This window comes from Calonectris borealis, chromosome 35 (genome assembly GCF_964195595.1).
Source record: "Calonectris borealis chromosome 35, bCalBor7.hap1.2, whole genome shotgun sequence".
Lineage (NCBI taxonomy): Eukaryota > Metazoa > Chordata > Aves > Procellariiformes > Procellariidae > Calonectris > Calonectris borealis.
In genome coordinates, this window is record NC_134346.1 from 25,797 (window position 1) to 44,068 (window position 18,272).

At 62.8% G+C, this 18,272-nt stretch overlaps 1 protein-coding gene across 1 annotated transcript in view; it reads left to right on the forward strand.

Moving 5' to 3' along the window:
• Positions 1 to 17,644, forward strand: part of LOC142074372 (nephrin-like) — a 35,391-nt gene extending 17,747 nt beyond the window's left edge. Inside the window, exons 10-18 of the mRNA XM_075134970.1 lie at positions 912 to 1,084; positions 3,960 to 4,100; positions 6,422 to 6,562; positions 10,105 to 10,256; positions 11,459 to 11,630; positions 12,744 to 12,903; positions 14,358 to 14,623; positions 15,502 to 15,613; positions 17,041 to 17,644. Of these exons, the coding sequence (XP_074991071.1) occupies positions 912 to 1,084; positions 3,960 to 4,100; positions 6,422 to 6,562; positions 10,105 to 10,256; positions 11,459 to 11,630; positions 12,744 to 12,903; positions 14,358 to 14,623; positions 15,502 to 15,613; positions 17,041 to 17,644 (1,921 nt within the window). The remainder of the gene's footprint in view (positions 1 to 911; positions 1,085 to 3,959; positions 4,101 to 6,421; positions 6,563 to 10,104; positions 10,257 to 11,458; positions 11,631 to 12,743; positions 12,904 to 14,357; positions 14,624 to 15,501; positions 15,614 to 17,040) is intronic.
• Positions 17,645 to 18,272: the final 628 nt, after the last annotated feature.

The window sequence follows — 18,272 nt, forward strand, 5'->3', positions numbered from 1 at the left end:
CCCCATGTCCCCACGTCCCCTTGTCCCCCCACGTCCCCAATGTCCCCACATCCCCCCATGTCCCCGTGTCCCCCCGTCCCCCCATGTCCCTCTGTCCCCACATCACCCCCGTGTCCCCCTGTCCCCCCATGTCCCCCTGTCCCCCGTGTCCCCATGTCCCCACGTCAGCCCCGTGTCCCCATGTCCCCCTGTCCCCACATCACCCCCGTGTCCCCCTGTCCCCCCGTGTCCCCCTGTCCCCCGTGTCCCCATGTCCCCACGTCAGCCCCGTGTCCCCATGTCCCCCTGTCCCCACATCACCCCCCGTGTCCCCATGTCCCCCCACGTCCCCATGTCCCCACGTCCCCCATGTCCCCATGTCACCCCCGTGTCCCCACATCCCCCCACATCCCCCATCTCCCCGTGTCCCCCTGTGTCCCCCTGTCCCCACGTCACCCCCCATGTCCCCGTGTCCCCCCCTGTCCCCCCGTCACCCCCCGTGTCCCCATGTCCCCCCCGTCCCCATGTCCCCCCGTGTCCCCCTGTCCCCACGTCACCCCCCGTGTCCCCGTGTCCCCCCATGTCCCCGTGTCCCCCCGTGTCCCCCTGTCCCCATGTCCCCCCTGTCCCCATGTCCCCCCCGTCCCCATGTCCCCCCGTGTCCCCCTGTCCCCACGTCACCCCCCGTGTCCCCGTGTCCCCCCATGTCCCCATGTCCCCCTGTCACCCCCGTGTCCCCACATCCCCCCACATCCCCCATCTCCCCGTGTCCCCGTGTCCCCCCCTGTCCCCACGTCACCCCCCCTGTCCCCACGTCACCTCCGTGTCCCCATGTCCCCCCGTGTCCCCCTGTCCCCACGTCACCCCCGTCTCCCCGTGTCCCCCCGTGTCCCCCTGTCCCCACGTCACCCCCTGTCTCCCCGTCTCCCCAGGGTGCCGGGCGAGCCCCTCCCCCCGTCGCCGGGGCCCTTCGGGGGGGTGACGGCCGGGTCCCGCCTGCGCCTGCAGGTGACCCTGGGGGACCAGGGCCAGCGCCTCACCTGCGAGGCCACCAGCCCCGCCCTGGGCGTGGCCGTCAGCGCCGCCCACCACCTCCTCGTGCGGCGTGAGTGGGGGACTGGGAGGGGACTGGGAGGGACTGGGATATACTGGGAGGGGACTGGGGGGGACTGGGAAGGGTCTGGGAGGGACTGGGATATACTGGGAGGGGACTGGGGGGGACTGGGATATACTGGGAGGGGCTGAGTGGGGACTGGGAGGGACTGGGAAGGGTCTGGGAGGGACTGGGATATACTGGGAGGGGACTGGGGGGGACTGGGAAGGGTCTGGGAGGGACTGGGATATACTGGGAGGGGACTGGGGGGGACTGGGATATACTGGGAGGGGCTGGGTGGGGACTGGGAGGGACTGGGAGGGGACTGGGAGGGACTGGGATATACTGGGAGGGGACTGGGAGGGACTGGGATATACTGGGAGGGGCTGGGTGGGGACTGGGAGGGACTGAGATGGACTGGGAGGGACTGGGAAGGGTCTGGGAGGGGACTGGGATATACTGGGAGGAGCTGGGTGGGGACTGGGAGGGACTGGGAAGGGTCTGGGAGGGACTGGGATATACTGGGAGCGGACTGGGATATTCTGGGAGGGGACTGGGGGGGACTGGGAAGGGTCTGGGAGGGACTGGGATATACTGGGAGGGGACTGGGGGGGACTGGGAAGGGTCTGAGAGGGACTGGGATATACTGGGAGGGGCTGAGTGGGGACTGGGAGGGACTGGGAAGCGTCTGGGAGGGACTGGGATATACTGGGAGGGGACTGGGATATACTGGGAGGGGCTGGGTGGGGACTGGGGGGGACTGGGAAGGGTCTGGGAGGGACTGGGATATACTGGGAGCGGACTGGGATATTCTGGGAGGGGACTGGGGGGGACTGGGAAGGGTCTGGGAGGGACTGGGATATACTGGGAGGGGACTGGGGGGGACTGGGAAGGGTCTGAGAGGGACTGGGATATACTGGGAGGGGCTGAGTGGGGACTGGGAGGGACTGGGAAGCGTCTGGGAGGGACTGGGATATACTGGGAGGGAACTGGGATATACTGGGAGGGGACTGGGGGGGACTGGGATATACTGGGAGGGACTGGGAAGGGTCTGGGAGGGACTGGGATATACTGGGAGGGGACTGGGATATACTGGGAGGGGCTGGGTGGGGACTGGCAGGGACTGGGATGGACTGGGAGGGATGGGGAAGGGTCTGGGAGGGACTGGGATATACTGGGAGGGGACTGGGATATACTGGGAGGAGCTGGGTGGGGACTGGGAGGGACTGGGAAGGGTCTGGGAGGGACTGGGATATACTGGGAGGGGCTGGGTGGGGACTGGGAGGGACTGGGAAGGGTCTGGGAGGGACTGGGATATACTGGGAGGGGACTGGGAGGGACTGAGAGGGGATTGGGACATACTGGGAGGGACTGGGAGGGGTCTGTGGGGTTCCTGAGGGTTACTGGGAGCACTGGGAGGTGTCTGTGGGGTTCCTGGGGGTTGCTGGGAGCACTGGGATGGCACTACAAGGGCACTGGGAGTTACTGGGAGGCACTGGAAGGGCTCTGTGGGCTTACTGGAGCTTACTGGGAGGGCTCTGTGGGGTTCCTGGGAGCACTGGGAGGGCTTTGTGGGGTTCCTGGGTGTTACTGGGAGCACTGGGATGGCACTACAAGGGCACTGGGTGTTACTGGAAGGCACTGGGAGGGGTCTATGGGGTTTCTGGGGGTTAGTGGGAGGCACTGGAGGGGTCTGTGGGCTTACTGGAGCTTACTGGGAGGCACTGGGAAGGATCTGTGGGGTTCTTGGGGGCTACTGGGAGCACTGGGATAGCACTACAAAGGCACTGGGGGTTACTGGAAGGCACTGGGAGGTGTCTATGGGGTTTCTGGGGGTTACTGGGAAGCACTGGAGGGGTCTGTGGCCTTACTGGAGCTTACTGGGAGGCACTGGGAAGGCTCTGTGGGGTTCCTGGGGGCTACTGGGAGCACTGGGATAGCACTACAAGGGCACTGGGGGTTACTGGAAGGCACTGGGAGGTGTCTATGGGGTTTCTGGGGGTTACTGGGAAGCACTGGAGGGGTCTGTGGCCTTACTGGAGCTTACTGGGAGGCACTGGGAAGGCTCTGTGGGGTTCCTGGGGGCTACTGGGAGCACTGGGATAGCACTACAAAGGCACTGGGGGTTACTGGAAGGCACTGGGAGGTGTCTATGGGGTTTCTGGGGGTTACTGGGAAGCACTGGAGGGGTCTGTGGCCTTACTGGAGCTTACTGGGAGGCACTGGGAAGGCTCTGTGGGGTTCCTGGGGGCTACTGGGAGCACTGGGATAGCACTACAAGGTCACTGGGGGTTACTGGAAGGCACTGGGAGGTGTCTATGGGGTTTCTGGGGGTTACTGGGAAGCACTGGAGGGGTCTGTGGCCTTACTGGAGCTTACTGGGAGGCACTGGGAAGGCTCTGTGGGGTTCCTGGGGGCTACTGGGAGCACTGGGATAGCACTACAAAGGCACTGGGGGTTACTGGAAGGCACTGGGAGGTGTCTATGGGGTTTCTGGGGGTTACTGGGAAGCACTGGAGGGGTCTGTGGCCTTACTGGAGCTTACTGGGAGGCACTGGGAAGGCTCTGTGGGGTTCCTGGGGGCTACTGGGAGCACTGGGATAGCACTGCAAAGGCACTAGGGGTTACTGGGTGGCACTGGGAGGTGTCTATGGGGTTTCTGGGGGTTACTGGGAAGCACTGGAGGGGTCTGTGGCCTTACTGGAGCTTACTGGGAGGCACTGGGAAGGCTCTGTGGGGTTCCTGGGGGCTACTGGGAGCACTGGGATAGCACTGCAAAGGCACTAGGGGTTACTGGGTGGCACTGGGAGGTGTCTATGGGGTTTCTGGGGGTTACTGGGAGGTACTGGGAGGGGTCTGTGGGGTTACTGGGAGCCGCCCCCCCCAGATGCCCCCCAGTTCTCGGCGGGGGCGGGGGCGCTGGTGGTGGCGCGGGAGCACGGGGGGGTGCGGCTGCCCCTCGCCGTCCTCGCCCACCCCCCCGTGGAGAGCTGCGCCTGGAGCCTGGCCGGCCGCGCCCTCCTGCCCGGTGCGTACTGGGAGCACTGGGAAGCACTGGGAGGGGGAGCTGGGGCCACTGGGAGACATTGAGAGGGGATCTGGAGGCATTATGGAGGTGCTGGCAGGCACTGGGAGGGGCTAGGGGGTTACTGGGAGGCGCTGGGAGGCACTGGGAGGGGGTTAGGGGGTTACTGGGAGGCACTGGAGGCACTGGGAAGCACTGGGAGGGGGTTGGGGGTTACTGGGAAGCACTGGTGGAGGATTTAGAGGCACTGGGAGGTACTGGGAGGTATTGGGAGGGGGCTATGGGATTACTGGGAGGCACTGGGAGGGGCTAGGTGGTTACTGGGAGGCACTGGGAGGGGGTTAGGGGGTTACTGGGAGGCACTGGAGGCACTAGGAAGCACTGGGAGGGGGCTAGGGGGTTACTGGGAAGCACTGGTGGAGGATTTAGAGGCACTGGGAGGTACTGGGAGGTATTGGGAGGGGGCTATGGGATTACTGGGAGGCACTGGGAGGTACTAGAAAGCACTGGGAGGTACTGAGAGGTATTGGGAGGGGGCTATGGGATTACTGGGAGCACTGGGAGGGAGAGCTGGGGCCACTGGGAGACACTGAGAGGGGATTTGGAGGCATTATGGAGGTGCTGGGAGGCACTGGGTGGGGGCTATGGGGTTACTGGGAGCGCTGGGATGTACTAGGAGACACTAGGAAGGGTCTATGGAGTTACTGGGAGTACTGGGAGTAGTCATTGGGGTTACTGGTAGCACTGGGAGCACTGGGAGGGGTCATTGGGGTTACTGGTAGCACTGGGAGACACTGGGAAGGGCCTATAGGGTTACTCGGAGGCACTGGGAGATACTGGGAAGGGACTATGGAGTTACTGGGAGCACTGGGAGGGGTCATTGGGGTTACTGGTAGCACTGGGAGACACTGGGAAGGGCCTATAGGGTTACTCGGAGGCACTGGGAGATACTGGGAAGGGACTATGGAGTTACTGGGAGCACTGGGAGGGGTCATTGGGGTTACTGGTAGCACTGGGAGACACTGGGAAGGGCCTATAGGGTTACTCGGAGGCACTGGGAGATACTGGGAAGGGACTATGGAGTTACTGGGAGCACTGGGAGGGGTCATTGGGGTTACTGGTAGCACTGGGAGACACTGGGAAGGGCCTATAGGGTTACTCGGAGGCACTGGGAGATACTGGGAAGGGACTATGGAGTTACTGGGAGCACTGGGAGGGGTCATTGGGGTTACTGGTAGCACTGGGAGACACTGGGAAGGGCCTATAGGGTTACTCGGAGGCACTGGGAGATACTGGGAAGGGACTATGGAGTTACTGGGAGCACTGGGAGGGGTCATTGGGGTTACTGGTAGCACTGGGAGACACTGGGAAGGGCCTATAGGGTTACTCGGAGGCACTGGGAGATACTGGGAAGGGACTATGGAGTTACTGGGAGCACTGGGAGGGGTCATTGGGGTTACTGGTAGCACTGGGAGACACTGGGAAGGGCCTATAGGGTTACTCGGAGGCACTGGGAGATACTGGGAAGGGACTATGGAGTTACTGGGAGCACTGGGAGGGGTCATTGGGGTTACTGGTAGCACTGGGAGACACTGGGAAGGGCCTATAGGGTTACTCGGAGGCACTGGGAGATACTGGGAAGGGACTATGGAGTTACTGGGAGCACTGGGAGGGGTCATTGGGGTTACTGGTAGCACTGGGAGACACTGGGAAGGGCCTATAGGGTTACTCGGAGGCACTGGGAGATACTGGGAAGGGACTATGGAGTTACTGGGAGCACTGGGAGGGGTCATTGGGGTTACTGGTAGCACTGGGAGACACTGGGAAGGGCCTATAGGGTTACTCGGAGGCACTGGGAGATACTGGGAAGGGACTATGGAGTTACTGGGAGCACTGGGAGGGGTCATTGGGGTTACTGGTAGCACTGGGAGACACTGGGAAGGGCCTATAGGGTTACTCGGAGGCACTGGGAGATACTGGGAAGGGACTATGGAGTTACTGGGAGCACTGGGAGGGGTCATTGGGGTTACTGGTAGCACTGGGAGACACTGGGAAGGGCCTATAGGGTTACTCGGAGGCACTGGGAGATACTGGGAAGGGACTATGGAGTTACTGGGAGCACTGGGAGGGGTCATTGGGGTTACTGGTAGCACTGGGAGACACTGGGAAGGGCCTATAGGGTTACTCGGAGGCACTGGGAGATACTGGGAAGGGACTATGGAGTTACTGGGAGCACTGGGAGGGGTCTATACCCCCCCCGCAGACTCAGGGGGTCCCGGGGGGGGGGGTCCCTGCCCCCTGACCTCTGACCTCTGCCCCCGCAGAGGGGTCCCCCCGTCACCGGCTGGCGGAGGGGGGGGCCCTGGAGATCGGCAACGTCACCCGGGGGGACGCCGGCACCTACGGGGTGCGGTGCCGCAACGCCGAGGGGACGGCCAGCACCCACCTCACCCTCCTCGTCCACTGTCAGCACCCTATGGCTCCCTATGGCACCCTATAGCACCCTATGGCACCCTATGGCACCCCATAGCACCCTATGGCTCCCTATGGCACCCCATAGCACCCTATGGCACCCCATAGCACCCTATGGCTCCCTATGGCACCCTATAGCACCCTATGGCACCCCATAGCACCCTATGGCTCCCTATGGCACCCCATGGCACCCCATAGCACCCTATGGCTCCCTATGGCACCCTATGGCACCCCATAGCACCCCATAGCACCCCGTAGCACCCTATGGCTCCCTATGGCACCCTATAGCACCCTATGGCACCCCATAGCACCCTATGGCTCCCTATGGCACCCTATAGCACCCTATGGCACCCCATAGCACCCTATGGCTCCCTATGGCACCCTATAGCACCCTATGGCACCCCATAGCACCCTATGGCTCCCTATGGCACCCTATAGCACCCTATGGCACCCCATAGCACCCTATGGCTCCCCATGGCACACCATGGCACCCTATTGCACCCCATAGCACCCTATGGCTCCCTATGGCACCCCATAGCACCCTATGGCTCCCTATGGCACCCCATAGCACCCTATGGCTCCCTATGGCACCCTATAGCACCCTATGGCACCCCATAACACCCTATGGCTCCCTATGGCACCCTATAGCACCCTATGGCACCCCATAGCACCCTATGGCTCCCTATGGCACCCTATAGCACCCTATTGCACCCCATAGCACCCTATGGCTCCCTATGGCACCCTATAGCACCCTATGGCACCCCATAGCACCCTATGGCTCCCTATGGCACCCTATAGCACCCTATGGCACCCCATAGCAAACCTATGGCTCCCCATGGCGCACCATGGCACCCTATTGCACCCCATAGCACCCTATGGCTCCCTATGGCACCCCATAGCACCCTATGGCTCCCTATGGCTCCCTATGGCACCCTATAGCACCCCAGGGCACCCTATGGCTCCATATGGCGCCCTATAGCACCCCAGGGCACCCTAAAACACCCCCATGGCACCCCATAGCACCCTATGGCTGCCTGTGGCTCCCTATAGCACTCTATGGCTCACTATAGCACCCCATGGCACCCCATGGCACCCTATTGCACCCCATAGCACCCTATGGCTCCCTATGGCACCCCATAGAACCCTATGGCACCCAACAGCATCCTATGGCACCCTATGGCTCCCTATGGCACCCCATGGAACCCTCTGGCTCCCTATGGCACCCTATGGCACCCCATAGAACCCTCTGGCTCCCTATGGCACCCCATGGCACCCTATTGCACCCCATAGCACCCTATGGCTCCCTATGGCACCCCATGGCACCCCATAGAACCCTCTGGCTCCCTATGGCACCCCATAGAACCCTATGGCTCCCTATAGAACCCTATGGCTCCCTATGGCACCCCATAGCACCCTAAAACACCCCCACGGCACCCCATGGCACCCTATGGCACCCTAAAACACCCCTAGGGACCCCTATGGCACCCCGTGGCACCCCACAACACCCCATAGCACCCTATAGCACCCCACAGCACCCTATAGCACCTTAGACCATCCCATGACACCCATAGCACCCCACTGCACCCTATAGCACCCTATAGCACCCTATAGCACCTTAGACCACCCCACGGCACCCATGACCCCCACAGCACCCTATAGCACCCCACAGCACCCTATAGCACCCTATAGCACCTTAGACCACCCCATGACACCCATAGCACCCCACTGCACCCTATAGCACCCTATAGCACCCTATAGCACCTTAGACCATCCCATGACACCCATAGCACCCCACAGCACCCTATAGCACCCTATAGCACCTTAGACCACCCCATGGCACCCATGACCGCCACAGCACCCTATAGCACCTTAGACCACCCCACGGCACCCTATAGCACCCTATAGCACCTTAGACCACCCCATGACACCCATAGCACCCCACTGCACCCTATAGCACCCTATAGCACCTTACACCACCCCATGACACCCATAGCACCCCACTGCACCCCACAGCACCCTATAGCACCCTATAGCACCTTAGACCACCCCACAGCACCCACGACCCCCATAGCACCCCCCCGCACCCTATCGCCCCCTATAGCACTCTATAGCACTCTATAGCACCTTAGACCACCCCACAGCACCCACGACCCCCACAGCACCCTATAGTGCCCCACAGCACCCTATAGCACCTTAGACCACCCCATGACACCCATAGCACCCCACTGCACCCTATAGCACCCTATAGCACCCTATAGCACCTTAGACCACCCCATGGCACCCATGACCCCCACAGCACCCTATAGCACCCCACAGCACCCTATAGCACCCTATAGCACCTTAGACCACCCCATGGCACCCATGACCCCCACAGCACCCTATAGCACCCCACAGCACCCTATAGCACCCTATAGCACCTTAGACCACCCCATGACACCCATAGCACCCCACTGCACCCTATAGCACCCTATAGCACCCTATAGCACCTTAGACCATCCCATGACACCCATAGCACTCCACAGCACCCTATAGCACCCTATAGCACCTTAGACCACCCCATGGCACCCATGACCGCCACAGCACCCTATAGCACCTTAGACCACCCCACGGCACCCTATAGCACCCTATAGCACCTTAGACCACCCCATGACACCCATAGCACCCCACTGCACCCCACTGCACCCTATAGCACCTTACACCACCCCATGACACCCATAGCACCCCACTGCACCCCACAGCACCCTATAGCACCCTATAGCACCTTAGACCACCCCACAGCACCCACGACCCCCATAGCACCCCCCCGCACCCTATCGCCCCCTATAGCACTCTATAGCACCCTATAGCACCTTAGACCACCCCACAGCACCCACGACCCCCACAGCACCCTATAGCACCCCACAGCACCCTATAGCACCCTATAGCACCTTAGACCACCCCATGACACCCATAGCACCCCACTGCACCCTATAGCACCCTATAGCACCCTATAGCACCTTAGACCACCCCATGACACCCATAGCACCCCACTGCACCCTATAGCACCCTATAGCACCCTATAGCACCTTAGACCACCCCACAGCACCCACGACCCCCCTAGCACCCCCCCGCACCCTATCGCCCCCTATAGCACCCTATAGCACCTTAGACCACCCCATGACACCCATAGCACCCCACTGCACCCTATAGCACCCTATAGCACCCTATAGCACCTTAGACCACCCCATGGCACCCATGACCCCCACAGCACCCTATAGCACCCCACAGCACCCTATAGCAGCTTAGACCACCCCACGGCACCCTATAGCACCCTATAGCACCTTAGACCACCCCATGACACCCATAGCACCCCACTGCACCCTATAGCACCCTATAGCACCCTATAGCACCTTAGACCACCCCACAGCACCCACGACCCCCATAGCACCCCCCCGCACCCTATCGCCCCCTATAGCACCCTATCACCCCATACCATCCCTTTGCCTGTCCCCCCCCCAACCTTGACCTTTGACCTCGACCCCCCCCCCTCCCCCAGCACCCACCCTGACCTCTGACCCCCACCCAGACCCCCCGGCCATCGTGCGGGTGCTGGACCCGGTGGTGGTGGACGAGGGCGACAGCGGGGAGCTGGTGTGCGAGGCCGAAGGCAGCCCCCTGCCCCCGGGGAGCCTGCGCTGGGGACGCCTGGTGGGGACACGGGGGGACACTGGGGACATGGGGGACATTGGGGGGGTGGGGACATGGGGGGACATTGGAGACATTGGGGGACATTGGGGACATGGGGACATGGGGGGACATTGGGGGACATTGGGGGGGTAGGGACACGGGGGGACATGGGGGACATTGGGGACATTGGGGGGGTGGGGACACGGGGGGACATGGGGGACATTGGGGACATTGGGGGACATTGGGGACGTGGGGACACAGGGGGGACATGGGGGACATTGGGGGGGTGGGGACATGGGGGGACATTGGGGGACATTGGGGGACATTGGGGACATTGGGGACATTAGGGGATAGGGGGACATGGGGGGACATGGGGGGACATTGGGGATATGGGGGGACATTGGGGACGTGGGGACGTGGGGGGACATTGGGGCCATGGGGGGACATTGGGGACGTGGGGGGATATTGGGGACATGGGGGGACATTGGGGACGTGGGGACATGGGGGGACATGGGGGGACATTGGGGACATTGGGGGATGGGGGGACATTGGGGACATGGGGACACGGGGGGACATTGGGGACATTGGGGACGTGGGGACATGGGGGGACATTGGGGGACATTGGGGACATTGGGGACGTGGGGACACAGGGGGGACATGGGGGACATTGGGGGGGTGGGGACATGAGGGGACATTGGGGACACTGGGGGACATTGGGGACATTAGGGGATAGGGGGACATTGGGGACGTGGGGACATGGGGGGACATTGGGGATATGGGGGGACATTGGGGACACGGGGACATGGGGGGACATTGGGGACACAGGGACATGGGGACGTGGGGGGACATTGGGGACATGGGGGGACATTGGGGACGTGGGGGGACATTGGGGACACAGGGACATGGGGACGTGGGGGACATTAGGCACATGGGGGGACATTGGGGACACGGGGACATGGGGGGACATTGGGCACATGGGGGGACATGGGGGACATTGGGGACATGGGGACATGGGGGGGACACTGGGGGGACATTGGGGGGACATGGGGGGACGTTGGGGACATGGGGGGAGATTGGGGACATGGGGGGACATTGGGGACATGGGGACATTGGGGGGACATTGGGGATGGGGGGACATTGGGGGGACATTGAGGGGACATGGGGGGACATTGGGGACATGGGGACACGGGGGGGGTGACACTGTCCCCGTCCCCCAGGCGGAGGCGGGGCCGCTGGCCGAGGGGCTCCCGGCGGAGCTGCACCCCGAGGGGGGGCTCCCCGTGGGGCGCCTGTGGGTGCGGGGGGCGCGGCGGGAACTGGGGGGACCCTACGAGTGTCGGGTGGAGACCGGGGTGCCCCCCCCCGCCCGCGCCATCGTCCGCCTCGTCATTCGCTGTACGTGACCCCGGGGGGCGGGGCCGGACATAGCCAATGAGGGAGGTGGAAATATAAGGGGGCGGGGCGGGACGTAGCCAATGAGGGAGGTGGAAATATAAGGGGGCGGGGCGGGATGTAGCCAATGAGGGAGGTGGAAATATAAGGGGGCGGGGCGGGATGTAGCCAATGAGGGAGGTAGAAATATAAGGGGGCGGGGCGGGATGTAGCCAATGAGGGAGGTGGAAATATAAGGGGGCGGGGCGGGACGTAGCCAATGAGGGAGGTGGAAATATAAGGGGGCGGGGCGAGACGTAGCCAATGAGGGAGGTGGAAATATAAGGGGGCGGGGCGGGATATAGCCAATGAGGGAGGTGGAAATATAAGGGGGCGGGGCGAGATGTAGCCAATGAGGGAGGTGGAAATATAAGGGGGCGGGGCGGGACGTAGCCAATGAGGGAGGTGGAAATATAAGGGGGCGGGGCGGGACGTAGCCAATGAGGGAGGTGGAAATATAAGGGGGCGGGGCGGGACGTAGCCAATGAGGGAGGTGGAAATATAAGGGGGCGGGGCGGGACGTAGCCAATGAGGGAGGTGGAAATAAAAGGGGGCGGGGCGGGATATAGCCAATGAGGGAGGTGGAAATATAAGGGGGCGGGGCGGGGACAGACAACTAATGGGGGGCCAGCCAATGGGGGATGTCCATGGGTGGGGTCACCCAATGGGGGTTGTCCATGGGTGGGGCCACCCAATGGGGGACCTCTATGGGAGGGGCTACCCAATAGGGGACAGCCAATAAGGGACAGCCAATGGAGGATGTCCATGGATGGAGTCACCCAATAGGGGACAGCCAATAGAGGCCAGCCAATGGGGGATGTCCATGGGTGGGGCCAGCCAATGGGGAACAGCCAATAGGGGCCAGCCAATGGAGGATGTCCATGGGTGGGGTCACCCAATGGGGAACAGCCAATAGGGGCCAGCCAATGGGGGATGTCCATGGGTGGGGCCACCCTATGGGGACATCTATGGGAGGGGCCACCCAATGGGGGCCAATCACAGGGACGCTGAGGCCAGGGGTGGATGCCTGGGCGGCCAATCCCAGCCCTGACACCCTCTCCCCACCCCTCCCCCAAGATGGCCCCGAGCTGGAGGCGGAGTCGGAGGCGGAGCCAGTGCCGGTGCTGGTGCCTGATGGGGCGGACACGGCGCAGCTGCGGTGCCGCGCCCAGGGCGTGCCCGGGGTGTGGCTGCACTGGGAGCATCGGGGCCACGCCCTGCAGCCCGATGAGGCCAGGTACCTCAACTGGGCCCAACTGGGCCAAACTGGATCCAGTCAGGGCCAACTGGGGTCAACTGGGGCCAACTGGGCCAAACCGGACCCAACTGGATCCAGTCAGGGCCAACTGGGGTCAACTGGGGCCAACTGGGCCAAACCGGACCCAACTGGACCCAGTCAGGGCCAACTGGGATCAACCAGACCCAACTGGGCCAAACTGGATCCAACTGGACCCAGTCAGGGCCAACTGGGGTCAACCACACCCAACTGGGCCAAACTGGACCCAAAGGGTCCAATCAGGGTCAACCAGACCCAACTGGGCCAAACTGGATCCAACTGGACCCAGTCAGGGTCAACTGGGGTCAACCGGACCCAACTGGGCCAAACTGGATCCAACTGGACCCAGTCAGGGTCAACTGGGGTCAACTGGGGCCAACTGGGCCAAACCGGACCCAACTGGACCCAGTCAGGGCCAACTGGGGTCAACCACACCCAATTGGGCCAAACTGGACCCAAAAGGGTCCAATCAGGGTCAACCAGACCCAACTGGGCCAAACTGGACCCAACTGGACCCAGTCAGGGTCAACTGGGATCAACCGGACCCAACTGGGCCAAACTGGATCCAACTGGACCCAGTCAGGGTCAACTGGGGTCAACCGGGGCCAGCTGGGCCAAACTGGACCCAACTGGATCCAGTCAGGGCCAACTGGGGTCAACCACACCCAATTGGGCCAAACTGGACCCAAAAGGGTCCAATCAGGGTCAACCAGACCCAACTGGGCCAAACTGGATCCAACTGGACCCAGTCAGGGTCAACTGGGGTCAACCGGACCCAACTGGGCCAAACTGGATCCAACTGGACCCAGTCAGGGCCAACTGGGATCAACTGGGGCCAACTGGGCCAAACTGGACCCAACTGGACCCAGTCAGGGTCAACTGGGGTCAACCACACCCAACTGGGCCAAACTGGACCCAAAAGGGTCCAATCAGGGTCAACCAGACCCAAGTGGGCCAAACTGGATCCAACTGGACCCAGTCAGGGTCAACTGGGGTCAACCGGACCCAACTGGGCCAAACTGGATCCAACTGGACCCAGTCAGGATCAACTGGGCTCAACTGGGGCCAGTTGGGCCAAATCAGTCCCAGTTCCACCCCAATCCCAGTCCCAGTTTCACCCCAGTCCCAATTCCACCCCAATCCCAGTCCCAGTTCCACCCCATCCCAGTCCCTGTTCTGCCCCATCCCAGTCCCAGTTCTCCCCAGTCCCAGTTCCACCCCAATCCCAGTCCCTGTTCTGCCCCATCCCAGTCCCAGTTCTCCCTAGTCCCAGTTCTACCCCACCCCAGTCCCATTTCCGCTCCATCCCAGTCCCTGTTCCGCCCCATCCCAGTCCCAGTTCCCCTCCATCCCAGTCCCTGTTCCGCCCCATCCCAGTCCCAGTTCCCCCCCAACTGGTCCCAGTTCTACCCCAGGTTCCAGGAGCACCAGTGGCGCGAGGGTCCCTGGACCAGTAGCCTCCTCACCGTGACCAACATCACCCTGGATCGGGCCCGTCTCCGTCACCAGTACCACCGCCTAAATGGAGACCAGTACAAGAAGCCACACCAGTACCAGTACCAGAACTGGCACCAGTATCAGAACTGGGACCAGTACCAGAACTGGACCCTCGGCACCTTCGTCTGCGTTGCCCAGAACCCACTGGGCACCGTCCGGCGTCGCCTCCAGCTCCAGCTCGCCGGTACTGGGAGGGCACTGGGAGGACACCGGGGACACTGGAAGGACTTTGGGGGGCACTGGGGTGGATATTGGGAGCACTGGGATGGATATTGGGAACACTGGGACAAGCCAATGAAGCACTAGGAGGGTACTGAGAGGGACTGGGGGGCACTGGGCGGCTATTAGGGGACACTGGGAGGATACTGGGGAACACTGGAGATACTGGGACGCAGTGGGAGGATACTGGGGGGTACTGGGAGGCTATTAGGAGACACTGGGAGGATACTGGGTGGCACTGGGAGGCTATTAGGGGACACTGGGAGGATACTGGGGGGCACTGCGAGGAGATGGGGGGACACTGGGAGGATACTGGGGGGCACTGGGAGGCTATTAGGGGACACTGGGAGGATACTGGATGGCACTGGAGATACTGGGGGGCACTGGGAGGATACTGGGGGGTACTGGGAGGCTATTAGGAGACACTGGGAGGATACTAGAGAGCACTGCGAGGAGATGGGGGGACACTGGGAGGATACTGGGGGGCACTGGGAGGCTCTTAGGGGACACTGGGAGGATACTGGGTGGCACTGGAGATACTGGGGGGCACTGGGAGGATACTGGGGGGTACTGGGAGGCTATTAGGAGACACTGGGAGGATACTAGAGAGCACTGCGAGGAGATGGGGGGACACTGGGAGGATACTGGGGGGCACTGGGAGGCTATTAGGGGACACTGGGAGGATAATGGGTGGCACTGGAGATACTGGGGGGCACTGGGAGGTGATGGGGGGACACTGGGAGGGTACTAGAGGGCACTGGGAGGATACTGGGGGACACTGGAGATACTGGGGGGCACTGGGAGGAGATGGGGGTCCCCTTGACCCCCCTCCCACCCCCCCAGACCGCCCGGACCCCCCCCAAGATTTGGGGGTGTCGGGGGTCACCCCCACTTCCCTCAGCCTGGCCTGGACCCCCGGCTTCGATGGGGGGCTGCCCCAGAGCTTCCTCGTCAGGTAAAGGGGGGGATCCCCCCATGGGCACCCCAAAAACCCCATGGGCACCCCAAAAATCCATGGGGAGCCCCAAAACCCCCATGGGGACCCCCAAAACCCCATGGGGAGCCCCAAAACGCCATGGAGACCCCCAAAACCCCATGGGGAGCCCAAAAACCCATGGGGTACCCCAAAGACCCATAGGGGACCCCAAAAATCCCATGGGGACCCCCAAAACCCCATGGGGAGCCCCAAAATCCATGGGGAGCCCCCAAAACCCCATGGGGACCCCCAGAACCCCATTGGAGACCCCAAAAACCCATAGGGTACCCCAAAAACCCCATGGGGATCCCCAAAACCCCACGGGGATCCCCAAAACCTCATGGAGATCCCCAAAACCTTATGGGAGCCCCCCAACACCTTTGGTCCCCCCAAAAATCCATGAGGAACCCCAAAAACCTCATGGAGACCCCAAAAACATACAGGAGACCCCCCCAAATCCCTTGGGTCCCCCCCCAAAATCCATGAAGACCCCCCAAAAACCTCATGGAGATCCCCAAAATCTCATGGGAGCCCCCCAAACACCTCAGGTCCCCCCCAAAATCCATGAGGAACCCCAAAAAACTCATGGAGACCCCAAAAACACATAGGAGACGCTCCCAAATCCCTTGGGTCCCCCCCCAAAATCCATGAAGACCCCCCAAAAACCTCATGGAGATCCCCAAAATCTCATGGGAGCCCCCCAAACACCTCAGGTCCCCCCCAAAAATCCATGAGGAACCCCAAAAAACTCATGGAGACCCCAAAAACACATAGGAGACCCCCCCAAATCCCTTGGGTATCCCCCAAAAATCCATGAAGACCCCCAAAAACCTCATGGAGACCCCAAAACCTCATGAAGATCCCTTGGGTCCCCCCCAAAAATCCATGAAGACCCCCCAAAACCTCATAGGAGCCCCCCAAAAAGCTGGGGTCCCCCCTAAAATCCATGAGGAACCCCCAAAAACCTCATGGAGACCCCCAAAAATCTCATGGGGGCCCCCCCAAAACCTTGGGGCCCCCCAGAACCCCATTGGGACCCCCCAAAAAAACTCAGGGGACCTCCTTGGGACCCCCAAAAGCAATGGGGACCCTCAAAACCTCTTTGGGACCCCCCAAAACCCCCCCGTGGGTTCCCCCCAAACCCAGCTGGAACCCCACAGCCCCATTTCCGGGTCTCCCATTGGGTGTGGTGCGTCACTTCCGGTTCGCCCATCTCCCCTTATTTCCGGGCCTCCTCAGGGTCCCAACCACACTTCCGGGTCCCCCATGCCACGCCCCTCCCATTTCCGTTCTCCGATTGGGGCTTAGACGGAAGTTCCGGTGACGCCCAGTCCGTTTCCGGCGCGGTTCTTTCACACTTCCGGTCCGCCCACCCCCCCACTTCCGGTTTTCTCCTCCCGCCCCAGCGCGAGGGGCCCCGGCGCCCCGCCCCCCCCCGCCACCATCCTCGCGCCCGGCCCCACCCTGACGCTGGGAGGGCTCCGCCCCGCCACGCCCTATGACGTCGCCGTGAGGGCGCGCAACTCTCGCGGTGACAGCGCACCTGCCGTCATCAGAGCCGTCACTTCCGGTAACGGGGAAGGCGGGGCCGGAAGCGGGGGGGGCCGGAAATGGGTTCAAACCGGAAACGTGGCTGAGGAGGTGGAGGCGGAAATGGCGCGAGGGACCGGAAGTGGGCCGGAAATGCGTCTCCGGACCGGAAGAGGATGTGGGCGGGTGGGAATTGGAACCGGAAGTTGCACCGGAAATGAGCTGAACCGGAATGGTCTGGCGGGGGTGGGGGGGACACGCACATCTCACCCGGAAATGGGTGGGCGGCTGGCGGGACCCGGAAGCAGTTTACCGCAGAACCGGAAGTTGGGGCTGGACCGGAAGTGGGTCCATCCTGGGGACGAGCAGGGTCTCGAGGTGTGGGGATGGGCGGGACCGGAAGTAGAAGCCGAAACGGAAGTGAGGGCCCTCGGACCGGAAATAGCTTTGGCCCAGGGCATGGGTGGGAACCGGAAGTGAAGGCCGGAGGGGGCGGGGTCAGAACCGGAAGTGCCCCCCGACGCCTGCCTTCCCTCCCTCAGAGCTGCCCGAGGATTCGTCGCCGGCGGGGGCAGAGCCGGCCCCGCCCCTTACAGGTGAGCCCCGCCCCTTGCGGGGGGGGGAGTGGGTGGAAGGTGGGGGATGGGCGGGGCCTCCTGGGTTGCTCCTCCCACCCTCTCTATCCCAGCAGGCTTTGCGGTACCCCCCGCCCTCGCGGGGGGTCTCGGCGCCCTGGGGGGGCTCCTGCTGCTGGGTAACGCCGCCCTCTGGGGGGCGCTGTTGTGGAGACGTCGCATCCGGGGCGGGGCTTCGAGCATCCGGGGCGTGGCCTCAAGCACCCAGGGCGGGGCCTCAAGCATCCAGGGCGGGGCCCAGGGCCTTCGCCTCAAGGCGGGGTCCCCGAACGACTACGTCACGCCCGAGAGCGTGGAGGTGAGGGGTGGGGCAGCCTGGGGGCGGGGCGGTGGGAGGGGGTGGGGCGAGCCTGACCACGCCCCCCCCCGGAGGGTCATACAGGTGTGTCCTCCCCCTCCCCCCCAGCTGAGCTCTATGGGGTCGTGGGTGACCCCCAACGACCCGCCCCACCCGTGGGACCCCCCCGTGGGTG